This window comes from Crocuta crocuta, unplaced genomic scaffold, assembly GCF_008692635.1.
Source record: "Crocuta crocuta isolate KB4526 unplaced genomic scaffold, BGI_CrCroc_1.0 scaffold619, whole genome shotgun sequence".
In the NCBI taxonomy this organism is placed as follows: Eukaryota; Metazoa; Chordata; class Mammalia; order Carnivora; family Hyaenidae; genus Crocuta; species Crocuta crocuta.
In genome coordinates this window covers 4308269-4325963 of record NW_027533395.1, presented here as the reverse complement: position 1 = coordinate 4325963, position 17695 = coordinate 4308269, and the positions used below count along the sequence as shown (strand labels likewise).

At 42.6% G+C, this 17695-nt stretch overlaps 1 protein-coding gene across 1 annotated transcript in view; it reads right to left on the bottom strand.

Moving 5' to 3' along the window:
- Window positions 1-791: 791 nt before the first annotated feature.
- SORCS3 (sortilin related VPS10 domain containing receptor 3) overlaps window positions 792-17695 on the bottom strand; it is a 564865-nt gene continuing 547961 nt past the window's right edge. Inside the window, exons 23-29 of the mRNA XM_077748455.1 lie at window positions 17347-17470; window positions 15627-15739; window positions 11468-11599; window positions 9467-9566; window positions 8308-8413; window positions 2444-2604; window positions 792-1656 (exon numbers count right to left, since the gene is read on the bottom strand). Coding sequence (XP_077604581.1) covers window positions 1592-1656; window positions 2444-2604; window positions 8308-8413; window positions 9467-9566; window positions 11468-11599; window positions 15627-15739; window positions 17347-17470 — 801 coding nt within the window. The 3' untranslated portion in view covers window positions 792-1591. The remainder of the gene's footprint in view (window positions 1657-2443; window positions 2605-8307; window positions 8414-9466; window positions 9567-11467; window positions 11600-15626; window positions 15740-17346; window positions 17471-17695) is intronic.

The window sequence follows — 17695 nt, the reverse complement described above, 5'->3', positions numbered from 1 at the left end:
TAACAGGCAAAAAATCCGGCCTTTCCTCCTGTATATATACAGTATATCATTTTTTAAAACAAGTGTACTCAAGCTGAGCCTGAAAAGAAAACAATGCTTATGGCATGGCTTAAAGTGACCCTACGGAAAAGAAGGAGAGTGTGTGAATGCGTGAAGGGGCTGGGATGCTGGAAAGGAGAAACTGGCTTTGAAGCCACTCACCCCAGAGGCAAGAACTATCTTAAGGGAACTCAAGGCAGACATTTGACTTTAAGGAAGTTGTGTACATCTGACAAGCAAATAGCACAGCTTTGCTAAAATCATCTTTGACTAATATCATTAAAGGCTAGCCCCCTATCTGGCCTGCAGGGCTTACATGGACTCATGATTCCACAAATGCCACCTCCCTCCTAGCCTCTTGGACTCCGGTGCCAAGATGCACTCGCTAGGCCTAATCTGGTGCCCAGGGGACTTTCCTGAGCTAAAAACAGTCCAGGAATTCTCCATGAGCATTATACATTTCCATGGAAGCCAACCAGAAAGCATAAAGACTGTTCCATTGAGAACTATTGCCTAGCTTCATTAGTGAAAACCACCTTCCCAGGCTGGAAAGTACCCTCAATGCTTTCCTTGTGGAGGGGAAGCCTTGTTTTCCCATCTGGGTCTCAGATTGAAGTCTCTGGTGGGCTTCACCTTGGAACTTCTTCCACGTCACAGATGGAACAGAAAGACCCTCATTGTTCTAAGATGTCACTCGAGTCCTTCCTTTACTAATTGTCCCAAAGAAGCCCTCCCCATCCCACCCCCCTTTATATACACATGTAGAAACCAGCCATGGCATGGACACAGAGATGCAAGAGTTAAGTGTGACAGACAACTGAAGAGCGTCCAGAACCCAACACATCTAGCAGGCCTGGGGGTTGGTCAGCTCTGAGGGTGAGTGCATAAGCCGACACACGCATCTTTCTTTTTTCAGTTTTCTTTTTTACTAAACATTAAATTATTTCTTAGGAAATAAAAAGCTATTTACATTGTAATTATGTACAATAAGCCACCTGTAGCCTCGCTATCGACATGCACGAGGCAGGGCCTCCTTCATAAAGGTGTGCACGCTTTCTGCAGCTACTTTCACTCCCCACCAACCCACCTCCTGCAGATCTAACTGGGAAATGGTTTGTGTTGTAGGTGTGTGCGCTGGGGGGGAGGGTGTTGGTGATTGTGGGGGCAGGGGGGAAAGACGGGACATGGGAGGTTAATGAAAAGCCAACCCGACATAAAAAAAATTAAAAAACCAAAACAAACAAACAAACAACAAAGGAGACCACAAGGAGAAAGAGTCCTCACACTGTCAGTGGCAGAATAAAGCAAGGAGGCCACGGGAAGATGCATCCTTTGCCCTCAGCACAAATATAGCTATTTCGTTTTTTTTGTCTCATTTAATTGGCTAAGAATGCCTTTGCCTCCCAAAGCTAATGAGCATCTGCCTGCTCTTCATGAAGGGGCCCTTGGTAAACAAAAGGTAAAAAAGACATTTTCATTTTCCCATAACAATAGTAATAGTAATCATCAAAAATAAAGTCAGAAAGATGGTTGACCATGTGGCTTGTTGGTATTAAACACTAGTGCAGTTGGGGATCTCCTTTGTGCTTTCGCTGTTTGCAATGGTGGCAATCCCTCCTGCAGGGAAGAGAAGACAGAGGGAGAGAGGATGTCAATTTCACGAGGGCAGGAGTCTAGGTCTATTTTATTTACTGCTAAATACCAAGCCACCTTGAACAGGTGCTTAATATGTATTTATTAAATAGGACACTCAAACAGGCTATCCTACCAGCTCATTGGCTTATGTCATCGATGTGAAGGTGTGCCATCTCTCACACCCACACACAACGTGGGAGCAATGCTTTGCCTTCTTACTTGCCATTGATGACAACGGTCATAGGCAACGTGCATTGAACACGTACTATGTGGCAGGCACTGTGCTAATGGCACATTTCATTATCACAACAATTTTGGAAGGTAGGCACTATTATTCCCATTTCACAGATGAGGAATGTGAGGTAAAGAGGGGGTCACAGAGCGAGCAGATTGGCAAAGCAAGAAAATGCACCCAGGGCCCTCTGATACCAGAGCCCATATTAATGTGCTTATGAATTAGGACATCTGCTTTTGCTTCAGAGAAAGAAAGACACATCCCAACAGTAATGCATAGTTGGCCTTATCCCTCCTGCACTCTAACCACAGCACTTTCTATCCTGGTCTACTTTAAAGGGGAAAAATATATATATACCAATTTAATGTGGCCAGAAGTGGCAGACAAATTTTAGAGCATGATTATGTCTCTGTAGCCAGCTGTTTTACACCCCCCTCCAGTCTGATACTAGCTGAAGGACAGGCCACATGGGCCGGCTGACCTTGGGTTTGGAGGACAGAGGACACAGGAGCTTGGTGGTACCAGCACACATACCTATGACCCGGGTGTCCAGCTCTTTGTCCAGCAGTTCCTCGGGCTCGGTGAAGTCACTGAGTGTGATTTTGGGGGCGTTTTCACTTTGGCTCACTGACCCAATCATCTCCTGCTCCTTGTCGTGTTGGACTTGAGCATAGATGTTAATCCAGGGGATTTTCCTACAAAAATCAGATTATGATCACAGGGGATGCCAAACTTGGGCAACTGGGAGATCCTGGGTCATAAGAGGAACGAAGAAGCTATATATAGGACAGGCTCATGTCAGGGAAAGAGGCTGGTCATGCCGACACTGAAGCCATGAGGCCAAGAAGCAGAAGGCCAGAGAGCAGATGTCCAGGGGAGATGTAAACCACAAAACTCTCTGAGGGTTGCACCTTCTTCTGGGGTCAGAAACAAATCGGTATCAACAGAAGGGCAATGCTGTTGATCACACGTACACTAAAACCCTAAAAGTACTTATCTGTCGTGAAGCTTTTCAAGGAACTGGACTTTGAGACTCAGAAGGTTCTATCACAGTGAAAAGACAGCTTTCTCTAAGGTTGCATCTACTTCATCAGTCCCCATTGGTTTCTTTATGAATAGCCAAGAAAGAAAAGACTTCCAGCCACTGATACTATTTTCAGAACACCGCCCATGGGCCAAATATCTTAAATACTTGGATAGTCAGTTTCCTCATCTGCTCAATGGGAATAACAATAGCTTCCTTTCAGGATTGTAGAGAGGATTAAGAAAAGCTAAATAACTTTGTTCAAAGACACAAAGGTTGTAGGTTTGGAAACAAGGCAGAAAGGTTTGAGGTTGGAGTGTGGCTGGTTCAGATCGAAATCTTCTTGGAGGATTCATCTCCTGACCCATCTCTATTATCTCCTGACCCATCTCCATTATTCCCTGACCCACTGTGTTCCAGTCCTGTGGCCTCCTCTGAATTCCTCTAATCCAGTGCTTCTCAGACTTTAATGTATTTATTTATCACCCGAGTTCTTGCTAAAATGCAGTTGTGACTCTATAGGTCTGTAGACGATGGGGCGAAATTCTGCATTTCTCCAAGCTCCCAGGTGAGGCTATTGCTCTGAGCCCCAAGCTTTGAGTTGTAAGAATCTATTACATCACACTTGTCCTCACTTTGGGGACAAGCACATTGAAACAGCTATTCCCTCTACAACATCCCTCTTTCTACTCTTCTCATGATGGTGTGTCCTTTCTGACCCACAGACCTTGGCTCTGAGAAGCCTCTCCTGACCACCCAACCTCTCCTGTTAAAAGGATTTAATTATGGGATAGTATTTAAGGAAGAAATGGATAGAGTCCTGGGTTTAGGGTGGTGTAATAGGCAGCTTTGCCGACTAGTTTTCTGTCTTTATTTAGCATCACACTAAAAGCCCCATGCATTCTGGGTCTATGGTCTCTGTCCTCACTGCTATACACACAACTTAGCACAGTGCTTGGCACATGTTTATCTTTAGGAAGTATTTGTTTCAATGAATGGATAGATGCCCTCAAAGGTTATGCTCTTTCTACCCTCATTTATTATGTTCTCAAACAAAAAGACAACATTGTTACCTTGGAATATTATATCTAGAAGAGACCCCTCTTACTCCATTAAATGATGCGGAAATTGGATTAAAGTCCAGACATTTCATGAAGCTCATCCCTAGCAATATTATTAAAACTTAAGACATTGGGGGCACCTGGGTGGCTTAGTCGGTTAAGCGTCCGACTTTCGCTTAGGTCATGATCTCGCGGTTCGTGGGTTCGAGCTCCGTGTCGGGCTCTGTGCTGACTGCCGGCTCAGAGCCTGGAGCCTGTTTCAGTCTGTGATTCCCTCTCTCTCTGACCCTCCCCTGCTCATGCTGTCTCTCTCTCTCTTCTAGAAATAAATAAAAACATTAAAAAAACAAAAACAAAAAACTTAAGATATTGGGCACCCACCCCAATCCAGAACATTGTGCGCATTTCTAAAGGAGAATCACTCTGTTGCCCTGGTGCCAAGAGTGGTATTTTCAAGCTTCTGTATTCCCTTTCTCACTCCAACCCCAATGAGGTAGTATGTGAGCATTTAATAAGGTTGTCTTGTAGCTAATTCATTAGGAAAGAGCCAAAAGCAGGGATTACATGGGTGGTTTCTACCACTCCTTTACATTCAATTCTCATTTCTTCAATGGTTGCTTTACGTACATTATGAGAGGTGTCCTTGTGACTCCTACTGGTCTAACCCAGCTTAATGTAATTTTCAAGAACCTTAAATGAATAGATTCTATGTGAGGCAGCAAACCATGGTCTCTCTAAATACGCATAATTAAAAATTCATGCTGGCCCTTACTTTCTTCTTATCTAAATAGAAAGGCAGCCTAACTACTTAGATTTCTTCTAATCATAAAAGTACATATTACTCATGAATGCTGGGATCAACTGTAATATTTATTATGTGCTGGAGGCAGTCAAACTATTCCTCATCATGCAAGTCTGTGGGCTTCAGAGCTGCAGCCAGAGTTCACTGCCTCCCCCTTTTCCTGCTTGCCTAGTTATACCTGTGAGGATTTGGAAAAATCCGCCCTTATAAAGACTGTTCATTTTATTTCAATCTCTAAACAACAGGCAGATTATTTTCCCAACATTTTCAATAGACAGGTGGAATTGAAAGAATTATGTCATATTCTGCACATTTAAAAAAAATATCAGATTGCTTTTCATTTCTTACATGCACTTCAAGGACTGTTGAGAATATCAGACTAGCCCCATTTTTGCAGGTAAGAAAGGAGAGCAATAAAGAGATTTAGGGGCATGTCTTTGCCTCCACATTCATACAGGTTTTAATAAGGGAAGGAAGATGGATCAACCCAAGTGACCCACAATAATGTCAGTTTTTGTTTGTTCCAACTGTAAGTGTTAGGAGCCTTTGGACTTTGGGAGGAGCTCAAAAGTTTTCTTGGATAAACAGAAAAAAAAAACACAGATTACAGTATAGAAAGAAAGTCTTGTTAGGCAGAATTTTCAGAAAATAAAAACCAGGTCAAAATGATATCTAATTACATCATCTAAATCATTGTCTAAAACTGCATGACGGCTTTCCAAGAATAAGATGAGAAACAAGGTGTTATTTACTTAAAGGAAGCTTGGGGCTGATGGTGGCTCTCTTTTCCTTCACCTGTTAAGCGATCATTTGGGACACTGAGATTGTTTTCAGTGTCTGGCACAAAGTGAGCCCCCAGTAAATGTCTGTGGAATGAACAGGTGGTTTAATGAGTTAACGCTGATGATTACACAGAGAAAGTTTTGTGTCTGAAAACTCAGCATGGTCAGTGATCTGGAAACAGAAACAGAACTGCCCTTTCTCTAGATGTGCTCTGTGTTTGCTAGGCAGGTACAGATATTTAAATTTAAATTAATTAAAATTAAATAAAATTTAAAGTTCAGTTTCTCAGTCATACTAATGGTTATTGTATTGGACAGTACAGATTATGGAGCATTTTCATCACTGCAGAAAGTTCTATTGGACTGTAATGAAAGAAACAAAGAAGCCTCTGGGAATCGTAGATAAGAACCTGACCTTTACTTGATAGGAAGCCAGGCACCTCCCATATAGTCATCACTGGAGTTCCAGGTGATGTGTAGGGAGAAAGGACCAAAGAAATAAAAGAAGATCCAACAGGCCCTTAACCAAAGTGCTTGAGCATTTTGAAGAAAACTTCCAGAAAAGGTAGGTAGAGAAGAAAAGGTAACTGATGATTGGTTACACTTAACTGACTCTACTGTTTATCCAGTTTGGTTGGTGTTCACTTCCTGTAGCTTTAGCTACATGATTTACTGCCAGGGACACAGAAAGAGTTGGCTGATCTTTGGGGACCAGAGAGGTAGAATAATTCAGAGATGTCATTACCTGGCAGAGATTCAAGAATTCCAACGTACACATTTAGAGACGCCTATTTTAATAAGTTGACTGACTGTCTAGGGAGTGTAGCAGCATTTATAAGAGAACAGAAAATTTCCCAAGTCATGAGATGTCTTGCCTTAGTTTGGAGATGCCTGACACAAATACTTTTTCAGCACTTCTACTGGCTCTTGTTCTTAGCAACCATGGAGTTCTAAAAGCCAGAAGGTGATAAATTTGGGTTACTTGATCTTCAAGCTCTAGCAACCACCAGGCTTCCCCATAATCAAATCCTTGGATGAATAAGAGTGCTTCGCATGTAACTGAAGTACATCCACAAATGAGTGTTGCCCTGACTAGTCTGTTTCTGTATGCAATCTTTGCTCTCTACTTTTTAAAAATTTTTTTAAATGTTTATTTATTTTTGATAGAGAGAGAGAGAGAGAGAGTGAGCAGGGGAGGGGCACAGAGAGAGAGAGAGAGACAGAATTCAAGCAGACTCCAGGTTTTGATCTGTCAGAACAGAGCCCAAGGCGGGGCTTGAACCCATGAACTGTGGGGTCATGACCTGAGCTAAACTCAGACACTTAACTGACTGAGCCACCCAGGCGCCCTGCTCTTCACTTGTGATATGAAGGTTTGTTCCCTTCTTCAGAGGAAACACGGGCAGGTGGTTTGACATGTTTTGATCCAAGAGGACATGACTCACATACTGGTCTACTCATTGGGTAGGAAGGTAAACGTCACTCTGTCCTTCTGGTGGAGGGTGTTGAAGGATTCCTCCCGAGATGTGTATTGAGTGAAAGTGGTGTTTTTAAGCCTGAGGTATCCATTATAGAGCAGCTAAAGAGGGCTGGGGGAGAGGGTGGAGGCAAGCAACTATATCGCTGATTTCTTTTGAAATCTAATAGCATTACCTCAGGGACTAGAAAGACTCTCAGGATTAAGTTTTGCTTTCAAAATAATTAATGATATTTTCACTTTAGCCAGTATTTCTATGAAGCACTTCTCTATGCCACTGATACAATCTTTTGTGAGCTGACCATGGGCCAGTTGGTGACACAGAAGGCACATTTGGAAGGCATGTTCTTTGTTATCTATAATAGTTTAGTGTTTTTGATTATTTACTATGTACCAGGTATAGATATGATTACCTTTGAACTGTAGAGCAAGCCTATTAAGTATCATTGTTTTCTCCACTTTACAGATAAAGAGACCAAGACTTAGCAAATTCAATTGCCCAAAGCTACAAATGCTATGTAAAAATTGAGTCTTTCTCATTTCAGAGTTCATGGTCTTAACCAGGACACCTTTTGATAGAAGTATTACATTATTCAAATAATGGTACAGCATTGCTGGCTTCAATTTCATGTTTAATAAGTATCCTGTTACGTCACCTCTCCTGTGGCCTTTAAGAATAATATGTGAATACATGTGAAGCTGGTTTTCCTGATCAGTTGCCCTTAGAAACATGAAAAAGAGGGAGAGGGGTAAAGGCTGAGTATTTTTACCATGCAAATTTACACAGAGAGACCAGGTGGCTGCAACACAAGAAAATGTGTGTGTGCATGCATGCATGTGTGTGTGTGTTCATGTGTGCACCAGGTTTCTGCTACATTTTGTCTGTTTAACCACCCTGAACTGCACGTTAAGCTATAGAAAAGATCTGAATGTCTAAGACTTTACTTTAGAAATTTAGGTCAGGTTTAAAAACTCTTTGCACTTCTCTTGAAGAGAAAAGAAAAATTGGTTTCATAGGCTATCCCTTACTTTCTTAACTCAATATATCTATCAATTGGATAGACTACAGATTCTTAAACCCATTTATTCCTCCTGGGCCCTCAACCATTCCTGCTTCCCCCCAGTGCCAAACAAAGCTTCAAATAGGATCAATTTCACATATTCGAGATGAGTGCAGGGATATTGGTTATAGGAAGAATCAGCTCCCAAGGATCTAGCCCCAACATCAATACTGAGTGATAGTAGTGCATACCTTTTAAACTTGTAGATCAAAAACACGGCCAGGCCGACGAATACCACCGACAAGAGCATCAGCATGGCCGAGCTGCTGTGCCCAGCACTGGAGTCCACCAATGGAGCTAGGAGAAAAAGGCAGATGGCTCACTTGGAAGCTACTACATGGAGGGAGATCACATTGGAGAAAGGAGGCCAGCTGACGTTCATCCATATATCCAATCTCCAACTGCCCTGCCCTGCAAGCTTCCTAGCTTGGCTTCAATGATGAAAATAGTATCCACAATCACAGCTTCTCAGGACAAGTCAATTCCTCTACTCCGCCTGGGGAAATTTACTGTTCTTGGTGTAAACTGAACAATGTGTGTCTAGCTAAGGGGAGTAGAAGGAGGGCTTGAATGCTCTTTCTCTTAGCCTGAGTCCCTGTCAACATAATGATGGGTGGCCCATTGGGAACTTTCGATTAAATACTGATGCAGGGTTTCATTTTCCTCCTCTACACTTCTCTGCTAAAACACTACAGTTTGGGCACATCTGGAACCTCTACATCTGCAAAGTCTTATATTCATAAGAGATATTTAGCAAATAGGCTCTCCCAGAGAGCTAGTAGTAGATGCCCAACAGGACATACCTTTTCAAATTTCTTTTACAAATCAGTCACTAGAGATGATCTCTGTAACAACTTAGACTTACCAGATATAAATGAAATGTGTTTTTTTGTTTGTTTGTTTTTAAGTTATCTGATCTAGCCTCCCAACCAAAATTCATGGAATTAGAGAATCATAGAAATTAAGAAACCCTGAGGATTACCCCATATAATTTTGACTATGGCAGATTAAAAACCAACCAACCAACCAACCAACCAACCAACCAACCAGCCAGCCAGCCAGCTAAGCAACCAATTAAGTCAAAGCCTAAGGACACTGTAGGTATTCCCCAAGGTCATCCAGGGATTCAACAGCAAAGCCACTTCTAATGAAGTCTTTCTGCCACCTCAACAGGAAGCCCCAAGAAAGATGTAATTAATCTTTCATAACCATCACTACACAAAAGAGCCCTGCCCCCAAAGCTATTTTGAGGGATTTGTGGAGAAGTGTCTGCTAATTATCTCCTCCCTTTTCTTCCCAGGATAACAGATCACCACACCCATTTCCCCCTGGATCCCAGCAGGCACTCACCTAATGTCAGCTGTGTGACATACACAATGACTTGAACCCCTGGTTTTAGCTCAAACTGAACCAAGTTTTGGTTCAGAGCATTAAACAGCATCTCCACAATCTGAAAAAGAGAGAGAGATGCACAGGAAGACATGAAATGAGACACTGCTCCTCGTGGAGTAAGAAGCCAGGGTCAACAGGCAAACAGTGACCATGTTCAATCAGAAGACAGGATATTGGGACACTTTCATCAATTTGGTTCTCACAGCCCTTGGAGCCCTGTGAGGCCAGGGAAGTAGTTGGTGCTTTTTGCTTGGGCTGGAGACAGAGAGAGGTATATCCCAAGTTACTTAGTGAATTACAGTTTATAACAGATATGGATGTCTCATTCAATTCCTGGTTCGGTGCTTTTTCATCCATGCCTTTCTAACTCACCATAGCACAACTTATTATGGTTTACAATGAAAGAACATCAACTGATTATTAGTTCTTTAATCTAATGAAGTAACACACACAGGGCAGAGACACCCCTGCCAGGACGAAAGCAGGCATATATGTCCCCAGCCCACTTCTCTGCTTTTTCTCTTTTGGAGACAATTGAAGGCACACATCAAAGCAGAAGCTGCCTTCTTTTTATGGGATAATTTTTCCTCTTTACTTTTCTCCAGCAAGTCCCGGAACACATAACATCGATTTAATCACTCTGTAATTCCCACATGAAAGCCGAGGCCGACTTGGGCTGTTGTCCCTAACTCTTATCTGGCTGTACGCGCCTTAATATCACAGCTGCTATTCATCACCGTAATTACCTATTTATCTAAATGGATGGATATTGTAGCTTCCAAATATAGTTCACACACGCCACTTGCTATTTCAGAATAAAGAGGTCTTGTAAAAGTGATGTATGCATTGAGAAGTTGGATTTATTTCTGGCCAACTTCAATATCAGCTGTACAAGGCAAGGATCTGCTGCATTTTCCAGAGAAATGGACCGTGCTGGTATCTGTGCTGCCAGAGGATGACTGGATGGCCGTGCGGAGGAGGGGATGGCCAGGCGAGTAGCACAGGGACACAGAAGATGTCCTCATGTGGGAGCAAATGCATGATTCCTGCTGATGTTTAGAAGCCCCATTCTCACTTAAAACAATTGTTTAGGTTTTAGAGAGAGTGTGAGTGGGGTAGGGAGCAGAGAGAGAGAATCCTAAGCGGGCTCTGCACTGTCAGCACAGAGCCCCAACCTAGGGCTCCATCTCACAAATCATGAGATGATGACTTGAGCCAAAACCAAGAGTTGGATGCTTAACCAACTGAGCCACCTAGGCACCTCCCATTCTCACTTGTATTTACTTCTCCTGACTTAGTGTCACCAGAAGGCAGGGTAAGTAGGTGAGTGAGGGAGAACCAGCCCTTTTACTTCAAGAATGGTGTGCCCCTCTCCACAATAGCTAAAANAAAAAAAAAAAAAAAAAAGAATGGTGTGCCCATCACAGGAGCCACACACCCATTTGATGCGGATAGTAAATCACCATCCCTTCGGACACACTGTTTCCTTAGTCAAAGCAAGATAAAGCAATCTATCTCTCACCACACTAACATGGTTAGAAGCGATTCATTTTCTCTCCTAAAGAGGAACTTACAATGACCAGGATGGTTAGAGACAAGAAGCACATTTTCCCAGAAACAGAAAAGGAAACTTAAATTCCTCCTTCTCCCTCCTGTGTCTCCCCCAGGGCAGGTCACCTGGCAGGAGACCCAAGTAAATTTTCAGGGATGCCCACTGTTGGAATGAGCGCTGCCAGGGACAATTTCCCTTCTTGCACGCCAAATGCTCCGGTCTGTGTGCACTGGCACTAATTCCAGGCCAGGCTGGTTGCTCTGCGCCGCCCTGGGGGGCTGCGCAGACTCATGGGCTGTTGGACCCAAGGGAGAAAGCTCCCCTCCCTTTGTGGCTGGAAGTATCACTGTGTGCCCTCAGACTGTGGGCAGCAGGCAAGCATCCTGGCCAAGTGTCCTGTTACTTACTTGTTCCAGGTCCTCTTCGTTGCCTTTCCTCCTTTCTGTCAAGTTCTTGGGGGGAAGGATGAAGAGTTCTGCCGAAGTGGGGAGACCAGGGAACACAGCAACCAGGATCTGGTCTTCTGGGACGCTGGTTACCTGCAGGGAGGTTCAGACCACAGAGTGGAGCCCTAGAGCAGCCGGCCTCCCCTGGTCATAGCCAGGAGCAGAGTGCACAGGGATATAAGGTTAATGTTTTGTTTTTTAAAATTTTTACAATGTTTATTTATTTGAGAGAGAGAGATGGAGTGTGAGCGGGGGAGGGGCAGAGAGAGAGAGAGACACAGAATCTGAAGCAGGCTCCAGGCTCTGTGCTGACAGCTCAGAACCATGCATGAGGTCATGACCTGAGCTGAAAGCTGACAACGGACTGAGCCACCCAGGCGCCCCTCATGTGTGTTTTCTAAACAGCATTTTAGGCACACCTTTCAATATTCCTCCAGTCTTTCTTTCTGTTTCCCCTTAGAAGTGCTATTATTAGTTTCACTACCTCCTCTGGTTCTTACATACATTTTTACTGAAACTAAAATACTATGATGATTTTCAAAATCTTGTTTGCTGGGAACATTGGCTAAAGCTTCTCCCTTATTTTCCATTTTTCTGCACTGAGAGGACTAGAGCTCTGGTGAAAATATGGACATGGAATGCAAACAAGGAATGAGAGGTTACAAGCAAAGGTGGGGAAATGCAAATTAAAAAAAAAAAAAAAACAAGCCAAGCAACCCTATCACTTACGAAAGCAGGATTTTTTTTATTAAGTTAAAATCGCTAATATTGGTGAGGCTTAAGAGGCTCCCTCATTTGTTGCTGCCAGCCCTAAAAACCAATTCACTTTGCCAATTTGCTTTTCAAAAGACTTACTTTAAGGCCATTAAAATATTCAGACCCTTCATTTGGTAACTGTAACTTGGGAGCGTCTGTCCTAAGGAAATGATCCAAAATATAGAAAAGGCCACATACAGGAAGAAAAGCATTATTTGTAATAGCAAATAAATGGAGAAAAACTCAAATATTAAAAAAAAGGAATAATGGTATAATCATCTGACAGAATGTTATTTTACCATTACGATGATAATTAGTACAGTCAGCCAACATGGAAAACCACTTATGAGGGCTCTATTCTGATCTATTTCCTTATATTTCTTTGGTTACAACCCTATAAAAGTAAAAATGTATAGGAGTAAAAAAGCAAAATAAAATAGTACAAGTTGTGTTAAGATGCTGAGATCATAAGAGAAACTTTTTCTATTCCTGAATGTTTAGTAAAAGGATTTTATTAGTTTTTGATAAAAACTTAAAATTAAGCACCTGTCTGGAGGCAAATTCCTGAAGAAAACAAAACTCTGAGCTTTCCTTACCCATGAAAAGAGTATGGTTATTCTTTCCTATGTGTCTCCTGAGGGTCTTTATCCAGAACACCTCTTCCCTGCTGCCAATCCAAATAGGGTACTTTTTGATTTGTCAGAAATACCCGCCTCCTCCAAGAAGTCTCCCCTCACTATATCCATTGGCAATGACCTTCTCCATTAAGCCTCTCACACCAGTATACTTCCAGATACCATGTCTACCATGTTTCAGGGACTTAGATCATCTCAATTGTACCAAGAGTATATTTGGCCGGTATAATCTTTTCCCTGAGAGGTTCTTATGAATGTTAGCCCAGATGTTCCTGGGAGTCTTTGGGACTAGCCCACTCTTCTGAAGATGCTTGCACAGAGTAGAGACTCAATAAACAGTCGCCAGACTGAATAGAAAGGGAGGGGTTGTTCTCCATCTGCTCAGCTCTGATTCCTATTTGGGACTAGGTTCACACATTGGAGTTAATTCCCAGGGACACATTAAGGTGAGAGCATCATCTTGCAGAGAACTAACAAGCAGCAATCAGAAGCCCGAAGAGCCTACCAAACACAGAAGATACCTTGGAGCTGGCTTTGCCAGATGCCTCGGTTTCCTGTTGGGATGCATGACCCCAAGAAGTGAAAGCCTTTGTGCCCAAGTCTATGGGGCAAGAAGGCCTCATCCTAATCAGCCAGGGGAAGCAAGTCTCCAGAGACCATTCTGAAGGGCAAAGCACAGAGGATCACCCAATGGCTGGGTTGACCCTTTGTCCCAGGGAACAGTGGTCTTAGGGGGTATCAGTCAATTAGCAATCTTGGAGGGACTCTGTAGCTGTCTAGATTCATTAATTCCATCCAAAGGGACACTAGAGAGACAGACCCTCATGAGATTTAAGATCCAGGCATCAGCCGACACATCTGATTATTATTACTTATTAGTATTATTATTAGGATTACCAAGTCATTTATTAAAAAAACTAGTATGCTTTTAATAAACACAATCATACAAAATATAACATAATTATGGATGTTTCACAGTTAACATGCATATAAGAACAAGGGCATTTTCATCCCTTTCTATGAATAATCTTTTGTAAAAAGATCATCTGGTAGACAACTCCCCACAGGGATGCTCTTAAATCACTCTCTTTGCCTTCTTCTTTTTTTCTGTTAGCTCCTTCTCCAGGTCCTTCCCTGGATGGTCCTCCTCTGCCTTAGGGAGCACCTCCTGGGAGCCCTGATCACCTCCAGTCTCTGCTCCACATTTCTGCCTTCAGGGAGAACATGCACTTGACCTTCAGATCTATATTTTCAACTACCCTGGTTATCACACCCAACTGCTACTCATGTGCTCTGAACTCACATACAAAATCATATTATTACCATACTCTACATCATACTATTATATAAATCATACTACTACCATTCCTTAAGCATGTTTCTCCTCCATGGCCTAAGGGCAAGGCCATCTCCCACCTCCCACCCCACCCCCCGGGTCTTGGAATCAGAAAGCTTCTCTCTCCATCTCATTCACAGTATATTCTATTAGTCATCAATTCTACTGTTCAACTTCCTAAGTGGCCTTTGAATCTTTCTTCTGTGGGATCTTGTTATCTCTGGTCTAGAGAACTACAGTACTCTTTTAACTAGTCATCTTTTGTGAAATTTCTTCCCCAACCTATTCATTTCCCACCTCAGTAGCCCAACATCTACACTGTTACCAGAATGAGTGTCTGAATACAAATGAAACTATTGTCAGTATATTTTGCTTGAATAAGAAAACATTTGTCCCATTCCCACTGTCTACCAGATGTATGTCAGAGCCTTTTTGGCTTCTGTGATGCTTCACAATCTGCCCTAACCATCCTAGCTCAAGTCTAGTCACACTTGCCTTATAGCCTATAGACTGGCTACACTAAGTTCTACCATTTCCCCCAAATCCTCCACTCTTTCAATAGTCCATGGCCTTGCACATACTATTCATTCTACCTGAAAGACACCACACTGTCTCTATTAACCACCATGCACTCTTTAAAACAGAGTTCAAATATTCCCTGAAAAGACCATCCTAATAGCTCACAAGTATTTATTAACTCACAAATAATGTGCTAATCCTGCATTTGCCTGGGGAGAGTGAATCCTCCTTTTCTTCATGCTCTTTTGCAACGCTGACCATGCCTCTGCCATAGAACTAAGCACATGTTAGACTTATCTCTGTGTTTCAAAGCCCATGTTGTATTCGTCATTACATTCTAGTACCTAGTTCTGAGCAAAGGGTTAACAAAACCCTTTCAAAGCTCTCTACGGCCAATCTAACCTTGGGTTAAATCTAGAACTCTATTACCCTGAAGGTATGTTCTTTTCTCCGGCTTGTAGCCTTATGATTGTCACATATAGCCAATGGTAGTCTTGTGAGTCCAAATATCTGGTTAAGAATCCCCCCTAATGGGCAAAGAACAAGCATAGTGAATGATCTTTGTACAGACTCAATGAGTGCTCCATCCATTAGTTCATTAAAGGGGTCAAGCTCTTGTCTTAGAAAACTCGGTATACAGACAAGGCCAATTCCCATCTTCAAACACTGGTTCCTGTCTTTCTATCTGTCTTTCCTCCCCTGTCCCTACTCCCTCCTTGCTTTACACTCCTCATTCTTATCTCTCCTTTTACAGAGAGAGACTTCTTATAGAACGGTAGAATGGTGGTATTAACCCAGGAAACTTTATTCTGGACCAGACCATTTGTTTTTCTCTTGATACACTAACATGTAAGCAAAGAAAAAACCAACTTACTTTAACCAGAGCTCTCTTGATGACATTACCAATATCTTGCCTCCACTCAGGAATGTCAGGGTTGTGGTAATCCAGGTTTGGAGAGAATGACAAGAGTTGGGACTGGAAGTATTCTGCAAAGAGAGAGGGTATGTGAGTAGAGCTAGAAAGGGATGCAGTTGACAAGACCACTGTGCTTTAGGGAAAGGGTCCAGTCTTCCATGCAGCCTCAGCTAAAATTCCTTCTTATCAGCGTGTTTCTTGGCTTCTGAAAAGAAGGTGGGACTTAGTGAATGGAAGTGGATTTGTGCTCCTACCAGATAGGAGTTCCTAGCATCTTAAGCCCTTCTTCTGGTAAAATATTAGTTGAAACAAAAGGTACTCATGAAACCCCAGAAGAAGAAGATATTTGCTACTGTTGGTAGTATCACACAGAGCCAATGATAATGCATTTATAAGCTGTGTTTGGTTGGAATGGAGCCTTGACATTTGCCCTCCCTCAGTTCCTGTGACCTTCCTCCTAGAAACTGTTTCATGGGAGTAGACTGAAACCCTATTTCTAGGGTGTGGGTCATGCTCAGTTTCTTGACTTGGCTGGTGGGTACACAAGTCTGTTTATGTTGTGGTAAGTCTTGAAACTAAACACTTATAATTTATGTACTCACTGAATTAAATTTATACTGCAATACGTGCACCTGGGTGGCTCTATCAGTTGAGTGCCTGACTCTTGATTTTGGCTCAGGTCATGATCCCATGATTTTGGGACTGAGCCCTGTGTGGGGCTCCACACTGGGTGTGAAGCCTGTGTGGAATTCTCTCTCTCTCTCTCTCTCTGCCCCTCTCCCTGGCTCATGTTCTCTCTCTCTCTAAACTAATTTTGTTAAATGCACACTTCAATAAAAATGTTTGGTGAAAAAAGGCTTCCAGATGCCCGATGACAGAGCCAGAGTATCAAGTTTGCAGAGATATAGGAAAAGGCACTCATCTGAAGTGAGGCTGAAGAAATATGGTCTGAGTGAGAGCATCACATACCTTAGTACAACCTTTTAGAAACCCCCAGGTAGAGTAGCAGTCTTTAGGTGCCTGGGGGAGGTTGTGTGGGATGGTGCTAGAAGCAAAATGTGATTTAAAATAATTAGTAGTTAGGAATGGTTCTCCAAGATTGAGAACAGGATGGTGGCGCCATTTACCTGCTCTTTTCTAGCTCTGCCCTCATAGTCTTAGCCTTGCTTTTGAGCCTTTGCAGCCAAGGATGATAGAATTTCCAACAATTAATTATGTGTAGTTCATCTCAGTAACTGATCTATGAGTTTTGCAAGGTCAGGGACCATGACTCCTCTTTTGAAATCACTGGTGCCCATGGTCACAAAGGGTAGGTGATGCATACATGTTGTAGATACATCAGGAGGATGTCATATCTAGATGGTTCTATGATAGTCTTTCTAGCTTGGTGTCTTTCAATGTATGATATGTCTTTGTCTAATGAGAACCATGTCAGGATGTGGTGCACATACTTCTAGGGGAATAAGAAGGGCTTTTCCATGCCCATCTGTGCCAGTTTCTCTTATAACCTCAGTGTCTATTCAGGAACAAGGTAGAAAGTGTGTTTGGAAAGCTTTTGACCTACATAATTTTTCTCAGGCCTGAGGAATTTCCAAAGCAGACAGGGATTGCCATCATGGTAAGCAGAGGGGATTGGTTGGGCAAGAGGGGGCATCACAGAACCATTTTTAGGGCTTACCATGAACAGCGATATCTTTTGTGTCCTGAATAAGGGCATTCCCAGAAGCCACCTGCACAGTGATGGTGTTGGTTCCCTCCACCAGGAAGGTGAAAGAAATGCTGCTATCCAGAGTGATGAGGGGCTAAAGACAAGAGTTGAAATATCGATTTAGTCTTCTGTGGGATATCAGATTTTCTTCCTTTCTTATAAATCTCAGACTATCACAAATCTGCATAGTATTTGTGTATCCCCAAGCAGTCCTCACTTGAAAAAGGGAAAAAAATGACTTTTCATAGCTTCCAAAAACTGGGATTATACCCAGTATCCAGGAAGAGTATTAATATGCTTGAAATTTATTGTAACATGT